The 21,900-nt window shown below is 38.4% G+C and overlaps 1 protein-coding gene across 2 annotated transcripts; it reads right to left on the reverse strand.

Moving 5' to 3' along the window:
• Positions 1-272: 272 nt before the first annotated feature.
• On the reverse strand, positions 273-19,705 carry trim2b (tripartite motif containing 2b). 2 transcript variants are annotated; one of them, XM_017717416.2, is made up of 12 exons: positions 19,510-19,705; positions 14,110-14,250; positions 12,616-12,758; positions 10,994-11,145; positions 8,775-8,955; positions 7,912-8,674; positions 5,931-6,031; positions 5,286-5,453; positions 3,380-3,548; positions 3,203-3,273; positions 2,963-3,103; positions 273-1,954 (listed from the first exon to the last, which is right to left on the reverse strand). In XM_017717416.2, exons 3-12 carry the CDS (start codon positions 12,721-12,723, stop codon positions 1,802-1,804), a joined length of 2,007 nt encoding a protein of 668 aa, XP_017572905.1. In that variant the 5' UTR covers positions 12,724-12,758; positions 14,110-14,250; positions 19,510-19,705; the 3' UTR covers positions 273-1,801. The 2 variants fall into 2 exon arrangements, with proteins under 2 accessions (XP_017572905.1, XP_017572904.1); XM_017717415.2 differs by having other exon boundaries at positions 12,616-12,782.
• Positions 19,706-21,900: the final 2,195 nt, after the last annotated feature.

Raw genomic sequence — 21,900 nt, forward strand, 5'->3', positions numbered from 1 at the left:
AGATAAAGCCAGAGAGGCCAGGTTGAGATGGTTTGAACATGTGTTGAGGAGGAATAGTGGATATATTGGTCAAAAAATGTTGGAGATGGAGCTGCCGGGTAGAAGGAGAAGAGGTAGGCCTCAGAGAAGGTTTATGGATGTAGTGAAGGTGGACATGGAGATGGTTGGTGTAAAAGTAGAGGAGGCAGTAGATAGGGCAAGATGGAGGCAAATGATCCAATGTGGCGACCCCTAAAGTGAGCAGCCAAAAGAAGATTATTTTCCAAGAAAAGAACATTTTCTGCAGTCAATATTTTAATGTTATTCGGCATCATGATGATATTATTGATAGGGTGATACCAACATTAGAAATCCAAGCAGGCATTTGGTTGACTTTAAACTGTAAACAAGCATACTTCAACAACAAAAATGAAATGAGTAATTTAGTGTCTGGCATTTCCATCGATTAAAAAAAAATGTTAAGGCGTTTTTGTACAGAACATGGACATTCAAGTGAAATCTTAATTTAACCAATAAACAACATTCATCCACTGTTTTTTTTCTTCAGTGCAAAAGAAACAATCTTTACAATAGTAAACAATCAACTTCAACAAAATCTGAAAGCAACATAATATTTTAAAGTGAGAGAAAGAATGGAATGACCAGTACGATACCTTTACGTTGACACAGTCATGGAAATACTATTGCCATAAAAATGCATCATGGATGGATAAACCTGTCTCTATTATTCTAGCATTACTAGTGCGCAAAACATGCCTCTAAGAAAATCTACCATATACACCAGAAATGGTTTGTCAAACATTGAATGGCCTAGCAATATCAAACCTGACATTAAATGGAGGAGCTTAAGTACGTTAACTACTGGCCAAAACAGAAAAAAAGTTAACAGACATACTGCAGGAAACTAGTGAAAACTGACCACTTTTTTTCCACTTTACTTTGAAACGTTATTCAAGATAAATACATAAATATAGAGATTTTTTTCCCTTTTAAATAGTCTTTAAATAAAAATAGAGGCCTAATATTTGTTGATTAAAGAGCTAAAGTAGACCTAAAAGTGTAGCATGGGACAATGTTTAGGCTCATTCACTTTCATAGCATGTTGACATGAAACAAATTTTATTTTCATGTCCAAGAACCACAAATTTAGGTTTTACATCTGCTGCGTCACTTGTTGCACTAACTGTATTAGCAAGAGTCTGTAATCCGAAATAAGAACAGTCTAGAGGTGGAATGTGGACAGAATATTTCTTAGGACAGATTTCTTGTGTACAGAAAGGACACCAGGACCGGTTATGGTTAACTGACAGCATGAAGTAAACTTCGGTGACTTATATGCATTGAATAGTCTAAGAACCTAGAACCTATTCAGATATTGTCTAACCAAGTGGTTTTAATGTAATTGCTTCTGAAGAACGACGATGGTGGAAAGTGTTAGAAGAATCCGTCACTGAAAGCTGTGTTTATGTTGATTGTAAATATAGAGCAAAATTCAGACTCAGCAGGTGAAGGTAAAACATGCGCAACTCACCAATGTGCTACCATATGCTGCGCAAAACTATACCACCACATTACAGCAGGTATTTGGCAAAGGCATCCAGATTCTGCTAATTAACTTTACAAGGCATAGCCCTCCTAAGTATTCATCAGACAGAAGTCACAACAAAGAAAGGTACTGTATCCAAGCCACGGGAGCCCATTCCAGCAAGGAGGAAGCAGTTAACATAGGGAGAAAGGGTCATATATATCTGCAAATTAAGTGCAAATGTCTGTTGTGTCCATGAAGCATTGCCCTTCTGGATCACTGAAGGTAACGGTACACTTTGAAACAATGATTCCCAGAGTCGGCCACCACAACATGGCCATCAGACGTCAGGGCAAGACCTTGTGGCCCGTAAAGTGGATCCGCTGCCGTGTTGATGTAGGAGAGAAACGAGCCACTGCCATCAAAAACCTGATGAGAGATGGGTACAAAAACAGCATGGTTACAATATTCTGTCATTTTGTGGAAAAAGCTGTGTGTAAACAAAGTTGCACTGGAAAGAAACTACTATCTTATTACTCAAACACAAAGTGGTGGTATGAGATGTCTACACATTGGAGATGAGCCAATTGTAAGTGGATCTGTTTCTTCAAGCCACACTGTAATCTTTACTCCTCCTACGATGTTGGTGAAAAGAAATAATAGCCAAAAACAGCTGTATACAACATCTCATGTAGCCTTTTATGCTGTAAGCATATGCCAGTTTCTTTGCAAAAGTCAGAGACCACCTTTCATTTATATTATTTTCAGTGGCCATGAAGTACAATTTATTAATTTGTAGGATATATATCTAAGGAGATTTGATAGTTATGCATTTGGATGTGTTCTAAGGGAAGAGTCAAAGTTAAATAATAAGAAAAAAAAACAGGAGCTTCCAAATCTAGAGTTTAAAAAAGTATGTAAAAGAAATGAGCTTCTAACTGTGCAAGACTTGGAAGACCACTAAACTGCTCATTCAAAGCTTTAATCTATGAAAGAGTGGAGATGATTTTCTCCTCTTGCTTCAGATCTGAAAAAAATCCATAGGTATATCTGCCCATCCTGCCACTGTTAGAGGACAGCTCTGGTGCATACAGTTTTGATATGGAAAAAAGTGCGTCCACATATTTCATATTTTCGTGTTGTTTTTGTGTTGCATTCTGTATGTAACAGCCTTAATACTGAACTTTGGAGATGTGGAAAAATATTTCTGAAGATTTCTTTAAAAAACTGAAAACAAGTCTCATGAAAAGAATGAAAGCTGTAATAAAAGCAAATGGTGGACATGATGCCTTGAGGCTGAAAAAAGAATTATGTGAAGGGTGATCTGAATATGAAATATATGAAATGCAAGTGTAAGCAGGCTCTTAGTTGATGTTAAACCTGTCAACACAGAGCGCATGTAAACAAATTAATCAACATTTATCATCACATCATTACCTGTATGCGGCTATTTCCCCAGTCCGCTACAATGATGTTCCCATTAACGTCCACCGCAACGCCTGTTGGAGCATTGAACTGACCGTTCCCCTCGCCATTAGAGCCAAACTTGAGCAGGAACTCACCTTCTGCACTGAACACCTGAAGGAAAGAACACAAATGACCAGTAAAGAAATCAGACCCAATCCGGAGGTCATGCAAATATAGTAAGATGCCAAAACATTTGACAGTGTACCTTACCTTTACTGAGTGATTATGAAAGTCTGTGACAATTATTTCATTATTGTTGTTGACTGCGGCAAAGTGGGGACCTGGAAAGACAATAAAACAAAGTTTTTGCTGTATTTGTTCCTATGTACTACTGCGTAGTAGTGCTCCTTGGATCTTTCTTGACTCTTTGTGGGGACCTCACTTTACCTGCAAACTGCCTGTCACCATTGCCTCTGCTGCCAAACTTTGTTACTAGTTTTCCACTGGGCTGGAAGATGAACACCATGCAAGCTTTGTTGTCCACTACAATAACATGACCGTTCTGATCCACAGACACGCCCTTTGGACCCATCAGCCTCCCGGAGCCCAGCTTCGCCTACGGAATTACAACATTTAAAAAAAAAAAATTATTCACTGGAAAAACTTACTGTTTGTCTCAAAAGATTTGTTGACCTATGTACCCAATGTAACACAAGCAGTTATTAAATGGTGTAGGAATCAATAGAATGTTAAGAAGAGATAGCAGTTATTTAGAGTGGGTGGCTGTGAAATGCGGCACTGTAGAGAATCGGGAATCAGAATTATGTTAAGTGGTGGTGATTAGGAACCAGACGTCTGAAGCATTAAATGCTTCTAAAAGATAATTCACTTTTAGAGCCAGGCTGATAAATCAGCATGCCGATATTATCAGCAGATATTCGTAGTTGCAGATAAATCAGTATAGGCATTTATAATGGCCGATAAAAAAATTAAAAAAAGAAACAGAGAGGCAGAAGAGAAATGCTTCAACACCTGCTATGAGTGTTGTTGCGTAGTTTGTCCATGAGGGGGCACTCTGCAACTTCCATGTTGGCAGCACATACATGTTTGAAATGCCACAAATCACAATCCAGTCCTAGAGAGTTAATGTCCAGCACAGTTTGGTGATTTCCCCACTCAAAGATACCTGAATTATCTGTTTAGTGGGTGTGTTTCAGTAGGAGAATTGGTGAACTATGCTGGATACTGGCCCTCTAGAAACAGAGTTGGGCACCGCTGGTATACATGAACTGAGAAATGTAATTACTGAGCTAAAATGCAGCTCTCTTTATCGGATTTCTTAATCAGAGTTCTAGACCTTACTCTGGTCTAAGAAATCAGTGTGCTACAACCCCATTTACAAAAAAGTTTGGGACACTGTGCAAGATATATGCGAAAAAAATATGCCCATTTCGAATTTGATGCCAACAACACGTTCCAAAAAAGTTAGAATGGGGGCATGTTCATCATTATGTTTCATCACTTCTTCTTTTAACAACACACTGTAAGCGTTTGGGAAGTGAGGAGAACAGCTACTGTAGTTCTGAAAGAGACTTTTTTCCCGTTCTTGTTTGATCCATGATTTCAGCTGCTTAAACATTCAAGGTCTCATTTGTCATATTTTTCATTTCATAATGCGGCTAATGTTATTAGTGTGTGACAGGTCTGGACTGCAGGCAGGTCAGTTTAGCACCTGAACTCTTAATACGGAGCAATGCTGTTGAAATACATGCAGAATATGATTAGTCACTGTCTTGTTGAAATAAGCAAGACCTTCCCTGAAAAAGGTGTCATCTGCATGACAGCATATTTTGCCAAAACATATTAATAATTATAATAATGTTCAGCCTTAATGGTGCCTTCACAGATGTGCACATCATCCATGCCATGTTCACTAATGCACCTCATATCATCATGAATACTGACTTTTGAACTGTGCACTGATAACAAACTGAATGGTCTTTAACCTGGAGGACATGGTGCCCATGATTTCCAAAAAAATATTCAAATGTTGATTTGTCAGACTATAGGACACTTTTCCGCTCCATTTTAAAAGAATAGTCAGTAAACTGCAAGAACCCTATTATGATTGTATTGTTAAGTGCATGTAACTGTTTGCTCGATCTGTTAGGACTGAAGGAAATCTTTTTACACTTGAAGACACATATATGACTGTGACCATACAGGTTCACTTATAAAGTGCACCTAAATGGTAAATAACCAGACAAAACAAGTATGAGTATTTCATGTTGTGTACATCCCGAGTATACGCTAGCAGCACTGTGATGTCCTTAGTAAATATATATGAACCCACCTTGTATTTGCCATCACTGGTGAAGATGCTAACCCACTTGTTGTCATAGTCAGCAATGATGATGTCACCATTCGGATGCACAGCTACACCAGTGGGTCGCTGCAGCTGCCCTGGCGACCGGCCCCGCACACCGAATCGGCTAAGAAACTCTCCCTGGTTGGAGAAAATCTGAAAATCCAGATGTTTTTTTTTTTTTCAATAACCAATGTTGCGTTTGAAATATGAAACTTCCTAAAAAAAAATCTGAATTTCTAGACTTTAGAGTGCACTCTAAAGTAGCGAGAAAGAGGGTAAGAAACTTGCAATGCTTTGAAATTCCAGGTATGAAGGCGACAAAAGGTAAACGTTTTGAGGGGTGGGGTAGACTTTCTATACAAACAGTACATCAATGAATATTGACTTACTCTGCAACTTACGGAAGGAGTGTTCAACAATTCATACCTTTGAAAATAAAAGGGTAAAATGGATGATGAAATGAGTTTAAAAGACTGTCTGCTAGGCTGGGGTGGGATGTGCTCTTACACTTTAGCCTAACATTTATGTTACTGTTAACATTTTGGTGATGAGATAGTAACTTCACAAATTATTCTAGGTTTTCAAAACATGAAGCATTTTGTGAAATGAAAAAAAAAGAATGTTAATCACCTGCACACACTGATTATTACTGTCTGCGATCAGGATACTGTCTGATGAGGCTGCTACCCCTTGCAGATTGGTGAACTCTCCTTTATTTCTTCCTTTCGTTCCTGTGGTACAAATAAATCACAAATGTGAAATTAATAAAATATTCCAAAAGTCTGAAAACACATAGGTCCGCTCCACATTTGTGTGGTTTTAATATACCAAAAATGTCATAATTCATTTTTACATGACCATTTTCCAACCTCTCTTTATCCCTTACATTTGAACAAGCTGTATTTGATGCTGTGCCTTTAAGACTAGTATATGGCAAATGATCATTGTTCTAATTGGCTGCCTTGTATTGTGCCTCATTTAGAGGTGAAATGCTTAGAACTTCAGTCTTGGGTGGGGCTAAACTGAGGTGCTTGAAAGTTTGTGAACCCTTTAGAATTTTATATATTTATGCATAAATATGACCTAAAACATCATCAGATTTTCATACAAGTCCTAAAAGCAGATAAAGAGAACCCAGTTAAACAAATGACACAAAAATATTATACTTTGGTCATTTGGTTATTGAGGAAAATGATCCAATATTACATATTTGTGAGTGTATGTGAACCTTTGCTTTCAGTATCTGGTGTGACCCCCCCTGTAAAGCAATAACTGCAACCAAATGTTTCCGGTAACTGTCGATCAGTCCTGCACACCGGCTTGGAGGAATTTTAGCTCATTCCTCCGTACAGAACAGCTTCAACTCTGGGATGTTGGTGGGTTTCCTCACATTAACTGCTCGCTTCAGGTCCTTCCACAACATTTCGATAGGATTAAGGTCAGGACTTGGCCATTCCAAAACATGAACTTTATTCTTCTCTAAACGTTCTATGGTAGAACGACTTGTGTCGTTGCCGCATGACCCACCTTCTCTTGAGATTCAGTTCATGGACAGATGTCCTGACATTTTCCTTTAGAATTCTCTGATATAATTCAGAATTCATTGTTCCATCAATGATGTCAAGCCGTCCTGGCCCAGATGCAGCAAAACAGGTCCAAACCATGATACTACCACCACCATGTTTTATAGATGGGATAAGGTCCTTATGCAGGAATGCAGTCTTTTCATTTCTCCAAACATTACACTTTTCATTTAAACCAAAAAGTTCTACTTTGGTCTCATCCATCCACAAAAACATTCTTCCAATAGCCTTCTGGCTTGTCCACGTGATCTTTAGCAAACTGCAGATGAGCAGCAATGTTCTTTTTGGAGTGCAGTGGCTTTCTCCTTGCAACCCTGCCATTGTTGATAGATCCCTGTTCTTTAAATAAAACAGGGTGCCCACTCACACTTGATTGTCATGCCATTGATTGAAAACACCTGACTAACTGATTAACTGCTAATCCTACAGGTTCACATACTTTTGCCACTCACAAAAAGTAATATTGGATCATTTTCCTCAATAAACAAATGACCAAGTATAATATTTTTGTCATCATTTGTTTAACTGGGTTCTCTTTATCTACTTTTAGGACATGTGTGAAAATCTGATTATGCTTTAGGTCATATTTATGCAGAAATACAGAAAATTCTAAAAGGTTCACAAACTTTCAAGCACCAATGTATGTAAATGAGCTGACTTTTATGACATAACAATGAATTCAAAATGGGCTGCGTTTGCAGCTTAGTTTTCATATACATACTGTATGGACTGTGCAGTTAATGGTCTGTTTTGAAACTTTAACAATGCTTACATACACCTTCCATTCAAAATACTGTGTTATGATGTTTAGCTTTGTTGAGTACTAAGAATACAAAATGCACCAGCAAAACAGAAGTGCTACATTGAAAATCATTTAGACATAATTTATCACATTAACACTAACATGCTGTCCTACTGCCCACCCTGATTCTACTTATGGTAAATATTCAGAAAATGGGATTTCAGAGCAATATACTGCGTAAAAGCTAAAAGGAAAAGAAGCCAAAGCTTCCAATACTTGTCCTTACCGATTCTAAAGATAAGATCATCCTCAATGGGATTGACCTTCTTCTTTGGGGTGCTGAACAAGCTTCCTCCTCTCCGCATCCCTTTCTGCCGGCTCCTGCTACCTGGAGACTTGGCGCTGCGTCTTCTTGCTCCTCCTTCGCTAGAACCTGTGGAGGCAGCATTGGCTCCTGAGGTGGTCGGGGGAGAGTCATCGGGAGAACTGGTCGCCTTTAATCTGAAGGGGCTTCCTTTGATGTGCTGGTCATACAGTCTCAGCGCCAAACTAAAGTCCCCCTCCTTGTGCAAAGTGTACAGGAACTCGTAGGTTCCGTTCTTGTGGTCCAGGATCTCTCCATCTGTGACGCTGCCGTCCGGGGTGAAGATTTCTGCTGAGATGACGGCATTGCCAGTCTTGCATAGGCCCCCTGACTTGTCCCTGGTGGTTATGATGACAGATGTGGGCTGGCCCACCACACTTTGCTCCAAGCCTTCACCACAAGCCTCAGTCTGGCTGGCCACAGCATTAGTGGTGATGATGGCCCCCAGGTTGTGGATGGACTTACGAAGGCCTTCAACCTCCATCATGAGCTCCAGCTGGTCATTCTCCTCAGGCTGAAGGGGAAGACCCTGACTGGCCAGCTCACTTAGTCTCTCTCCAAAGTCTTTATGGGTCTGCAACACAGCAGCCTCACTAGCTCCATCCAGGGCCTCTCCTGTCACGCTGCAGTTACTGTTAATGGCCGCTTCCTCTTTAAGCAGTGTGTCTAACTGAGCCTGTAGAACCTAAAGAAGGTATGCAGAGACAAATTAGGTGACCAAAGGCAGACCCCCAAATCATTACCAGCCAGTGATAAATAAATAAGTAAAATAAATAGATTCACACCTTCTGCTTCAATCCATAGGTGACCTCTAACTCCATAAGCAGGACACTCTTGCGTGTGTCCAGAGTCTTGTGTAGCTCACTAAAGGAAGAGTGGATATCCTCCTCTATTGAGTTTTTTTGAGAGCTCAGCTGCTGTTGGATGTCCCTCAGCACCTGTGCCGCACCTCTAATCTGGGGCAGCCTGTTCATTAATTGGTAGCAAATCAGTTCAGTCGATCAACCAACTAACCAACCTACCATACACCATACAATTGTATGTTACATTTTGGGCCTTCCTGATCAAATGACGTTTTGTCGTTTTTATAATAAGTTAACACATCATCTTTAGAGTACACAAATCTGCACACTTCAATGTTTATCTGCTGAATTTAAAATACTGGAAAAAGTAAAAAGTAAAATGTGGCCTGTGCAAAAATTGTGTTTTACTTTTTTCCCCCCCAATATGTTAAACTACGCAAATAAATAGACACTGTGCACCACGTTTTGCAGAAAAGTACCATATTTAAGTCTGCTGTAGGATCATTTTCACAAAATAATCATCAAAACATGTAATTCGATTAAGGGTGTTTGAACTTTTGCATACAACTGTATATCTCTTAAGCCTATACACAGAGATCATCAGTATATATGGACCAAACTGCAGTCCCACAGTAAAAACTATTTATATAAACAATTAGCTATTCAGTTCTTAGATATTTACAAGGATTATGTTCAGTAGTTAATTAAGATAGAAAGCCAAATATATACAAAAACATCAGGATCTCAAGACCATGAAATCATTTCTGATGCAAGCCAGTAAATGGACCTTAACTGAAGCAAGCAACATGTCAGCAGTGTAGGATGAGATGCAGTAGGCCAAAAAATGCTAATTGAAAAATCTGTGACGTCAGTATTTTGAGGGGAGGCAGTAGCAGTATTTTGAGGGGAGGGTGATATTGGTGTGCCATGCCAGATAAACACCTTGGTCTGGGGCCTGGACTTTTTCAAATATGAGTCTGACACTCATAGATGTAAGTATGAGTGCATTTGAAGAAGTGGCAATATGGTTGGGATCACTGGCAGTACTTTTTCTCCACAACGTAGGAATTCCTTTACACTGTTAAAGTTTAATCTTTATCTCATCTGTCCACAAGACTTTGTCCCACAGCTCTACAAACTTTTATGTACTTTTGAGTAAACTGGTATCTGGCCTTTTCACTCCATCCAAGGTCAAGCTGCCATGTTCACCTGTTTACAGTGTTCTTTCGCATATCTGTATCTTGAATAGTGCTGCTGTCTAACATTGTATCAAAGTTAATGCTATCAAGATAGACACTTGGGAGTGGGTAATATGGCAAAAATATTACGATCATGATACTCAGTACCCCGTCATGATAGTCAGAACAGATAGAACAGATAAAAAGCATCACATTAAAAAATAAAGTTTGCTTCATTCATTGTTTCATTTGAAGTGTTCCATTTGAACCTCTCTCTCTCTCTCTCTCTCTGTATATACTATATATATATATATATATATATATATATATATATATATATATATATATATATATATATATATATATATAGAGAGAGAGAGAGAGAGAGAGAGAGAGAGAGAGAGAGAAATGCGAATTAAAGCTGACATTCTGCACTTCAACCTCACTGTCATTTTAAATCAAATGTGCTGGAGGCCAAATAACAATAAACAAATTACAGAGTACTGTGCTGATGTAAATTAACATAAATACACTCAAAAGTAGCAAGAATATTGGAAAAAGCAGTTGATATCTTGTGAGCTGCTTAAGAGAATAAAGACTGGTGCCAGTTCTCAATGCCTCCAGCCATCACACACACACAAACTCCATCACTAGCAAATTTAATTTAATATAATAAAGCACTGAACAGCCAAACAAGGTGTTGGATGATAACTACAAATAATACCAGTCTGCCTCAAGAAAAGATTTGTAAATAATTACAACAAACATACTGACATACGTAAAATCATTACTCATTATATTATTAATTTGTATTTATTGTTATATTAGGGTTATTTTTAGAAACTAAATTCTTACTGTCCAGATAAACAGTTTTTAATTCTAATTTTTCTCATGTGCCTACAGCACTACACTTTAATCAAATAATTATTGCTAAGTACTTAACAAAAAGTACCAAAAAGGAAAAATGTTATCAAGCAAAATAGTTTGAAAAATGTTAATAATGAACTTGAAATGTCATCAGACCTGTTCTTAGCTGCATCCAATCTTTCTTGCAAAGCTGTGCACTGTTGATCCACAATTTTCATCAATGAGTCAGTGGGGTGGTCCACATGCTGCTCCACAATACAATCCTCACACACAGCAAGCTCACAAGGCAAACAATACAATGCAGGAACCTATAAATAGCACACGGAACATAGTGCAGAGGTTTATATTACTAGACACAAATCGTGTAGGTTCAACAAATGTATTAATCACACTCTTGTAGTAAAGCCATATTTAAAGAACGTGGGTTGCATTTGCACCCATTTGCACTGAATTGAAGCAATTTAATTTTGCTGAAAAAGTATACTTAAAGTGTAAAACATTAGAATTAATTTACTTTTTACTTAAAGTTGCGCTATGTACGTTTTGGTGATTTGAAGACCTCTCTGGTGGACAGCATTTTGTCAAGATTGTCTGTGCTTCAGGCCCCTTTCCCAAGTGGATGAATGATAATTCCAAGTGCACTGAAAGAGCTGAAAGAACACTCAGTCGTGTCTTCTGAGGATGTGAGTGAACGATCTATTATTGTCATCATATCCTCATCAGTAACTAAACATTGAGCTGGATTTTCTTTTCGAGCCTGTGTAACATTAATACGTAAAAACATATGATGTGGTCCCATGAAATCCAACCAAATACGTTTCTTTTCTTACTACTACAAACCATCTTACATAGTGCAGCTTTAACTCACTATTTACTAAAAATCTTGCCTTCACAAAATTCTAAAAAACACAATCAGATATGGATGTGTCATAGTCATGTGTGTAAAATTGGTCAGTCAGAGAGGATCACAGTATGTTTTTGTACATGCAGGGGCACTGATTCTCTATCCGAATAGAGGCCCAGCTGAGTTCTGGGTACACTTTGTCTGATTTGTTTTTTCTAGGACAGAAAGATTATACGCATAGGATGAGGTAGTCTGAAAGACATTTTACCCATCTGTGTTATGTTCTGATTATGGGTGGGTGTGTGAGTGTGTTTAGCTCTTTATAGGATCTAATGCCCTAAGGATTATTTATGACATTGTGGGGATATTGTTCCCTGTGAGAAAAAATGTTTTTACACAAAACAGCTGCTTTTATTACAAAAAGTAGATGAGTAAAAACATTTTTCTTAAAGTTATTCTGCACAATTAGATGGTTGAAATGTAAACAAAGTCATTCAAAGTGGTTTGGTGTAAAATGCTCCATTCTAGAGAACCCTATCCTGTCAGACCTGCTCGCAGTGGTGGTGATAGGAACCAGTTTGAAGCTTAAAACTCTTTGAGCTGAATATATGTTACATGACCTTAAAAGGCCTTGTAAATATAATGCACGTTATTGTCTGTTCTTACTTCGCTTTTGTGTTGAGGCCTGAAAATGAGGTGCGCGGTTACAGTTTTGGCTATGTTTTAGTTCAGTTACAGTGACAAATGGCTTAACGTTCTTGGTCAGGGTCAGAGGAAGGACATAATTAGATTTAAACCAATCTGTGAAGTCCTTATAAGTATAGCACTAAAACTCACAAGATTTGGGCTCCAACACATATAGTACTGAGACCTTACAAGTCCTTGTAAGCATAGTACTACAAGACTGTGTGTGCATGTGGGGGTCTGCTCCTACTTTTCCTTTGTGTTGAGAACAAAGTAGTCCTGATCCTTTGCCAGGCAGAGCCTCTAGTACAGTACATTCCTCACTGCTGGTGTCAGGAGAACCTTGCTGCGCCTCCATGTGGTTGGAGGAGGGATCTGCACAGACTACCACAGCTAGCACAGACAGAAAACACAGATCTGAAACAGAGAGTAGGCAATGAGCTACACAATAGAAATCCTTGCAATATAAATGTTCTAGCACAGGGGTCGGCAACGTGCAGCTCTTTTAGTACCCTGTTGCAGCTCCACAGCAGAATTAGATTTTTTTGTAAAAATGAAAATCCTTCTTTGCTGTATAATAAGTTCTGATACAATTTAAACATAAATGGTCTTAAGCACTTGGGTTTTACTGGTTAACTGCTAATTCATCCTTCAACACTTAAGATTGGCATGCAGACTGTTGGTCTCCCTAGCAACACAGACAATAATCTCTTCTGCCTGGTAGCTAACAAAAGGATAAGACAAACAATGATAATTTGGAAACAAATTGACTCATTCGCATTTATAATCACTCCATCTGATTTCCTGATACATTTAATCTTTAACGAGAAACTGTCAAACACTAAAAAGTCACGAAGCTGAAGTCAGCTTCTCATTTGAATTTTTCCGTTCCACCTTAAATAATGCAGCACTGTGGTGCCTCAGGCACCATTTAGGGTGGAACAGGAAAATCTGAACAAGCAGCTAGTGAATGAGAAACGGAATTCAGCCTCATAAAAAGTCGAATGTTGAGAGACATTTTACAGGAAACTATTTCACTTTTGAGGAAAAGTATCCTGTTGGAGTTGTGAGAAAAGCAGCTATAGCTGAGTTAAAGCTTAAGCAGAGAAGTCTGTGTATGTTTATATATATATATATTTTAGCCTATACTAGGTCATTAGCAACATACTGAAACATATTTACAACCAAGATACTACAATAGACATAAAATGTTTTGGCTCTCAAGGTGGACAAAATGACTCTTATGTGCGAGTTGCCGACCCCTGTGTATCAGATACACCTATAGTTGAATAAAGATTTTCTAGTGTACTGATGGCAATAAAAACAAAAATCTGTTAAAAATGCAGAACAGTGAAAACATCTTCATCAAGAAAGTTGTAACTAGAATCTTACAGGCCCCATAAAAATGGGCCTCTTATTATGAAAACTGCCTTCAGTAAATAAAAAAAAAAAAAAGTGTTTCTCTTTATTACTATGTCTTAAGCAAGCTGGTGCCCTAATGTAGGCTGACGGTTGAGGCAAGTTATTAAAATGTCACAGATACCTGTGTCAAAATGGAATAAGGAGGCCACTGAGGATACTACAGGGCCTGGTCAAATTAGCCCCCCCCCCTACTCAGGCGGCAGCACAGCTGCACTCCCAGTGGAGAATTTCAGCTGCAGCAATCAAAATAAAAAGTAAATGAAAGTGCAAAGGTGTCAAATGATGCTGAGAAGCAGAGCTATGCAACATGGATTTCTCTCACCTTTAAGATACAAAGCTCAGAGTGTGTGTTTGCGCAAACTTTAGCAGTTCAGGTGTACCAGGATGTGAACGTGTATCAAATCCACCAGAGACACAGAGCTGCAGCGGCCAAGTAGAATCTCCCCTCATCTTACACTGGGCCCTGTCAAGAAGATGATGTTAAAAATGATAACACGCTCCAATGCATAAACAGAAGTAAAAGATTCCGATCATTGCAGCATTTGGATACAGTTGAAAGTATGGACAGCCCTGGTCAGATTACATACTTTCATGTTTTTCTAGGTGAAAATAAGTTGACAAACTGTCTACAGTGAACGAACTCAAACTGTAGTGCACAATTATTCTTTATTTGCTCAGTTTAACATGTTGGAAAAAATATACAATAAATGTGCTAAAACTTTGCACAGGCCATTGTGTTCAATTCAGAAAATAAACAATTATTGTATATTGCAATGTGCAGAATCGTTCTCAAATGCATCAGCAGCACACGTGACTGAATTTTAAGAAGAACTCATTAGCCAAACTGGGGAACAGACAATGCAATCAATACTGGGCTGGCACAAGGAGAAGTTTGGAAATTTGTTAGAAGAATGCATTACATACATAAAATCACTACAATTATTTGCATTTATTCAAATATCAATATAAATTTCTCAAACTTTCACATTGTTTTGTAAACAATCGCTTTCAAACATCAAAGATATTTAAAAACAATCAGATGCAAATGAGAAGGCTTTAATTTATGAAATTCTCTTGCTTAAATTTTCTGACACTAATACATTATATTTTTGATATTTACTCTTAAATGATCTACCAAACTCTGGAACCGGTTAAAGATCTTTGAAAATTGATCTTTGAAACCGTTTGGGACTCAAAACAATCATGACTTTTGAAACGGGTACCTCACCACACATTAGCCTGACCATACAAATGTGCTGTGATGTTACAGGCAGGGACGGAAGAGCTACTGTGTTGTTTTCCTCCTCACAGAACAGCATTCTGCTGATGTGGTACATAATCAGTGTCTCTCACTCTCTATCACACACACACACACACACAGAGTAACCCCACAGTAACATCTTAGAGATCAATGTGTTCTTTCGATTTGCCTAATATACTCTGAAAAAGAACTAACTTGTATGTATTCATCTTAAGTCCAGAAATCTTACATTTAAAGCAAATCCTCAAGCTTAATTAAACAAATACATTCATATCAACAAATCTGAGATCACCAGTGTAAAATATTTTGCATTTCTTTCTAATTTACAATTTTTTTTCGATTACAAATTTTATTCCCAGCAAAAAATCTGAATCTTTCATGTCCCTTTTTTTACTTCAATTAGAATGTGAACACCAGCTGAAATGGCCTCCACAACTTTGTGCAAAAGCCTCTGATGAGAAGATCAAATCCAACTGAGAGTCGTCTGAACACAAGCTTTAAGAGAAGAGATAAGACAAAGAAAAACACAATCTGATCATTTTGTACAAAGGCCTTAAAGTAGCCAGTGCCACAAATTTGATTAGATTTGAATAGTGACCTAAAACAATGCAGAATTGTGTATATTTCCTCTTCATTTTACTGGTCCCAACCTTTTTGTGTTTCACATTTTTAAAAATTCTAAACATCTGTTGTTTGAATGAAAAAAAAAAATCAGATTTTCAATGTGATTCCAGAGTTTTTGACCCCACTGTATTTCTATACTTATCTACTAAGGATGCACCAATATGGGAAATCTGGGCTGATACCGATATCAATATTCGTCATGTACACATCAAAACAAAAAGAAGCTGTTTTAGTAACGAAGCCCAGTGTCTCTTGCACATTCTGCTCTTATGGAGGGCAATAAATGTCATCAAATATCGAAATGAAATTAAATAATTAAATTAGTCAAATACAAACAACTGTCTGATGCTAATCATTTTTTAAGTCATTATCTGCCGATGCTGGTATAATTCCAATTTTAACATGCATCAATCTACTGAAAGATGAATATAGATAAATAAGTAGCAAAATACCTACCTTTATATGTAACTTGTATAAACACATTCTCAAATATGCTGAAATACGACTATACAGCCAGATAGTGACTCATGAATTTCATCAATAATTTAGACTCAATCATGACATGTCTGACCCAGATGTAGCTCTCATATGGGGCTGAATGTACTGCCACACACACACACACACACAGACGTGCACAGACACCCAGATGCATAGACGGGGTGGGGGTTTGGGGGGGGGTGGGGGTTTGGGGGGGGGGGCAGAGACAGAGAATGAGCTTGAGCAACATGTCCACAGAGATCACAAGATCACAGAATGCTGCATATTTCACCAAGAAATCCTAGTTAATGCTGCTATACAAAACATTAGAAAAGAGTACTATTTCCAAGTACTGTATCATATGCGAGTCAAATCTATATTGTCAGACACTTGTTTGAAAATATATCGGCATCGTATAGATGTTTAGATTTGACCAATATTACAGTCAAAACAGATATTTGACAATGTATTTATCAGGCTATGCTGGGCTTTTGCACTAAAACACCTGCACTTTATTTTGTTTGTTTTACTGCATGTATAACTCTATATCCCTACAGACATGTGTATTTCTCCATAAGGCAAAAATTCAAGTGGATATAGTCACAATTTGTACATTTCATAAACATTTACATATCAGCCTCAGCCTCCGCAGATACAGTACTGTGCAACAGTCAGAGACCATCTTTCATTTATATAATGTCCAGTCAAACCGGCTTTTAAGTACTAGCTATTCATTTCTTAAGAGACATTTCTAATAACTTTAGATATAAGATACTCCACTTGCATAAGAACAAGGAAAGTCAAAGAAAAAAAGGATTTTTCCAACAACAACAACAAAAAAATGCTAAAAGATACAGAGAAAATGGGACCCCAAACTGTGTAAGACTAGTAGACCACCAAAACCCACAAGTGTTTCTGTCCATCCACTGTGAGAGGATAACTCAAAGCTATGGGTCTGAAGAATGTGTAGCTGTCAAGAAGCCATTACGTTGTTTTTTTTTTTTTTTTGCAAAAATTTGCATATCAAACAATTAAGCTGCCAGGGTTCGCAGAACAACGAACTGACCACCCCAGAGTCCAGCATCACCACATGTGCTTGGGATTACCTGGACAATAAGAAGCAGAAAATGCAACCAACTTCTAAGACTGAACTTTGGACATGTGGAAAAACATCACTAAAGATTTCTTTTATTAAAAAAAAAAAAAAAAAAAAAAAAAACGCAACAGCCCACTATTCCCATATGGGTGCATCTCTATTTATAAGGGGTTAGCAGCATTCATGTAGTGATGAAGGGTGAGATAAGGCTCTCTTTTGGGTCTGAGGCTACTCAGTACTTTTACATACCCAGTATTACTTTTGTGTGACATATAACAACTCTTGTTATAAAATTACTGTTTTAGCGCAGAACGGTCAGAACACTGACAGTGCAGAAATGTGGAGATGTGTACAGATGGCTTAAAGTTTATGTAACACTGGACAAACTGAATCACTAATAGTCTTCCGTAAAATACCAAAGTATTATAATTATCTTAGCCTTTATCTTGCAATTAGTATTATGTCAATATAGGGTGAGTTTAGGCCTATTCCACTGAGCATTCGGAATGAAAATTCTCCTCTGAATTGTAAATGTAGTCCAGGACAAGGCTTAATCCACATCCAGGCTAGACTTATTATGACATGATGGGAGTAACAGGTTTGTTCCCAGTACACTGATGCTTATTGGTTGTGCAACAGCTAACCAGACTTTTTAAGTTTCTAGTCTTGACCTCCATATTTTATGTACCGTCACTGTAAAACTGTCTACAGTGAATACTGAGTGACACTGCAATTAGTGTAGCAACTAAGGGAGTAAAATGAAAGAGAAACCAGGTCAATACCTCAGGATCAATAAGTACAAACCCAAATGCAATGTTCAGAGGACCTATGCTAAGGCTTAGTTTTCCAAAATGCTGGTGCACAGCTTTATTTATATGGATGAGTAAGGATTATGTTCCATTTTCTCTTTATCATTATATATTCACCATTTTTGCTGACTGTTTTGGGAATGCCTAGTGTTCTACTTCGCCCTCAACATAGTGCAAGGTTATAAGTTTTTGTGAGGTTTCTCTAAAAGTCTAAAACCACCATTCAGTTACAAATGTCTTGTGTTGCACTCCCCACTGTCATGTTCCCTTATGAATGTCCAGTTTTTGGTTTACCATTCACATTTCAAAGATAGCAGAGACCCAAGGAAGACTAAATGAGACTAGTAAAGAAAGACCTAATTCTGTGCAGCAAGTGAGGTGGACTATTTGGACTTATTGAAGCTGAATCCCCCTGAGGGTGAAACCACCCATGCACATGATCACTTCACATGAGCACTTCAGAGCAGTCTGTTAGCTTTCACTTCGGCCTACAGGCTAACAGTAGTACGACAAGCATGAACAGAAATGCTACATAATCAGGAGAGCAGGCCAGTCACAGATCAACAGTATTTAGGCTATATCAATTTTTTTAAAGGTTGGGCATCAACTGAAATAGCAGCTCTTCTAATTGTTTGGGAGAAAAGAATTGGACTAAATAAGAATGAAGCCAATTTAATTAAGCAGAAGTGCTTTAAATTCAAGCTCCTTTTCAAGGTTTACAATCAGGCTAATGGCACAAACTACAAATCAACAAGCAGGCCATAACTCTAAGGGGAGTTGGTTAATCCAGGCTTTCTACTTCATTAGCTGATGTCATTGTAAATGTTACAATCATATAGAAAAAAGTGACATCACAATATCACTGTATTTTAATATTCTTTGCTGTCCTTTGAAGGATTTTGCACTTGAATTTAGGCTAAGATTATCAGACCATTCTACTATGCCTGAAATGTCAATGCACAGTATTGCACTAGCAAAATGCAGCGTTTCAGATGCAGAAGTGGGAAAATAACACATATGTTTCGTGGATGTATTTGGAGCTGATGTAGAAGAGGGGGATGAAGGCGTCCGCCAAGATATTAAATACCTAATATTGTAAGTTGGCCATGGTAGCCATGAAACAGACAGAGATAGTAAGCGGCAGCAAGGGGGTAACCACAGACATTTGCTTTATATGAAAATTAATTATTGGTCCATGTATGTAGAGTATGTACATCAGCATCCATCTCCTTCTCCTACTGCTCTATGCATCCATCCATCCATCCATCCCTACCCGCCCCCATGCGTGCTTCCCAAGGCAACATGGTGCATTGGTGGAGCACAGATACTGCTGCTCCCTGCTTGCGCAGTACCTGTGATCTCTATTCTTCCCCTTCCTCTCCATACGTGCATCAGAAAGAGAGACAGAGAGAGAGAGGGAGAGAGAGAGATAGATAATATATAGGAAAGCCTTACCTTTTCTCCATAGCTCCTTCGGATCAAAGGTGCAGATGATGCAGAGGCTCGCTGCCTTAATCCTCACACCAAGTCCCATTTCCCTGAGAGGAGGGGTGGAGGCCTGTTTTCGCACTTTCGCGTTTCTAGCTATCACCCTACTTCCCCCCTCCTCCTCCTCCTCCTCCTCCACCTCCTCTTCATGCACTACAGCGACAGAAGCAGACAGCACAAGCACAAGCCAGCGACACCAGCATGCCGGTGGGGGGGAGGAGCTTTCCTCCGGGCTACAGCGAGAGCGGCCAATCAGAGCGCTCAGAGTGCAGACTCATTGGTTGGTGGTGTCGGATAGCGACGGGACGATCGATTCAGTTTACCGAATCGATTCTTTCGAACTATACGTTTCAGTGCATCGAACGTCCGGGTCAGTGATTGATGTTGTAAACGTTGATTAAGTCGATTATTTCTTTCTTTTTAACTCCCATTTCTTACGTTTACCCGCACCCCTTGTTTCCGAGTGTCACATTGCCCCTTGGACCTGAGATACAAGAGTTGGTAGTTGAAATCTTTCCCTACGAAATGGGACCCTCAATATAAAACAGAACATTATTTAATTACCAGGGGGACGGTCCATAGAGTCACCTCGGTTTTTCACTCATTAAAAAGCTGAAGTCGCCAGCTTCTCGTTCTATTTTTTCCGCTCCACCTTAAATGGTGCAGCAGTTACGTTCCGGCGCTTCAGGCGTCAGTACTGCTGGGCTATTTAAGGTAGAACGGAAATGTAGCTAGTTAGCTATCGAGACATTAGCATACTACTAGCAATTTTATGTGTATAAGGAAAAAATTACCATAATAAACTTAAATGACAAGCAATACAATGGTTATCAAAATTTTAAAGGGAGAAAATACTTAGATTTGTGGCTTTCTTTGGTCGCCTGCGCAGCCATCTTGCCATTTCTTTTGGAGTGTGCCTCCAAAACCTGTCTGGAGGGCCATGTAGCCACAGCACTTCACCCTACTCCTCTATCTCAAGTGAGGGTTCTTTATTGATAAGTACTTCGCTTGAAAATACGCAAATGAAAACTACTGAGGAGAGTAAATTACGTGAAGTTGGTTCTTGATCAACTAGACGAGTGGACTAACGTTAGCTACCGTTAAGTTACTTTGTAAGCTAGTATTCTCCTTACACCGAGGTTTCACTATAAGATATTCCCTTAGCACACCTTTAATGCTACCTCACATTACCTAACATTAGGTAAGAAACATTCTAAAACCCTTTTGTGTTGGAAAATGCTTGTGCTTGGCATGTTAAAACTGCAAAACGTTTAGAAAACCTTAAAACAACACAGAACCTGTTTAGTTAAGATAGGCTAGCAAATGGCTCTTACGGTCGGAAGTCGAGATTCCTAACTTACTTTGTAGGCCTAACTGTTACAACTTAAAAGTTGAATACTAAAAATATAGTTAACATAGTAAACTAGAATTAAATTACTATGATCTCACTATCCCCAATTAAGTAGCTACTGTCGTGTTATTTTCCACATCTGACATACCAACGACTCTGTACTCCGCTCATTAACTTGTACTCAATAAGGACCGAGACTCAGTGCACAAACCAGCTAATCTACAGTCTAATTTACTGAGAGAAATTGTAAGTAACTTCAGAAAGACTGTTCTTAATATGTTACAACGTGTTGTTTATGTTGAGGTTGAACTATGAAAGATCATGATTTGAATATTATCTGAAAGCTTCAGTGTATGCCACTGGTGTGGACCAGTGTTGCCAACTCCTCAGTAAGGAAAGTAGCTATTGGCTGTCCTAAAAATCGCAAGAACTCGTTAAATGACGTCACCGAATTAGCATAATAGTCTTTTGCGTATATTTGAAGCTGTAGAATAAAGGAATAACGTTGTGGGAGAGAAGAAAGTGAGTAAAAACACCATGAATATGTTAGAACTACAAGTGAACTCTGAATAAATCAACTTCTTCTGTTGATTATTATTTTTTTGCCTTTGAAATAGGCCGCCACTTCTCAAAATAACTTAATGACTTTAATGCTTCATCTAGACCCACATAACATAAATCATTTTTACGTAAATTCCATAAATCAATTTTGTCCTGTGTTGTTAAATGTTAGCATATCAAATTTAATGAAAAGACTGTTATGTGGGGTAGAACTGCTACTCTACGTTCAACCCTCCTCCTTTATCCGGGCTTGGGACCGGCAAAGTGACCTTATAAAAGACACATTGGCAGAGTTACTTAGTTTTTGTGGTTTCTTTCTTTCCTTTTTTCAAAATGTTCAGTTTTATTTTTTTGTATTTATATTTCCCCGCGACCCTGACGGAGAAGTGGCTTGGAAAATAGATGGATGGATGTATTTATGTTTACATACCTCTCTGTAAATAGGA

This window comes from Pygocentrus nattereri, chromosome 12 (assembly GCF_015220715.1).
Source record: "Pygocentrus nattereri isolate fPygNat1 chromosome 12, fPygNat1.pri, whole genome shotgun sequence".
Lineage (NCBI taxonomy): Eukaryota > Metazoa > Chordata > Actinopteri > Characiformes > Serrasalmidae > Pygocentrus > Pygocentrus nattereri.

Coding starts and splice junctions, on each gene's coding strand:
- trim2b (XM_017717416.2), bottom strand. CDS start 12,723: ATGGAGGCGCAGCAAGGTTCTCCTGACACCAGCAGTGAGGAATGTACT. Junction 8,675..8,774: donor CCTATGGATTGAAGCAGAAG/GTGTGAATCTAT, acceptor TACCTTCTTTAG/GTTCTACAGGCTCAGTTAGA. Junction 3,274..3,379: donor TGGTGACAGGCAGTTTGCAG/GTAAAGTGAGGT, acceptor TTGTCTTTCCAG/GTCCCCACTTTGCCGCAGTC.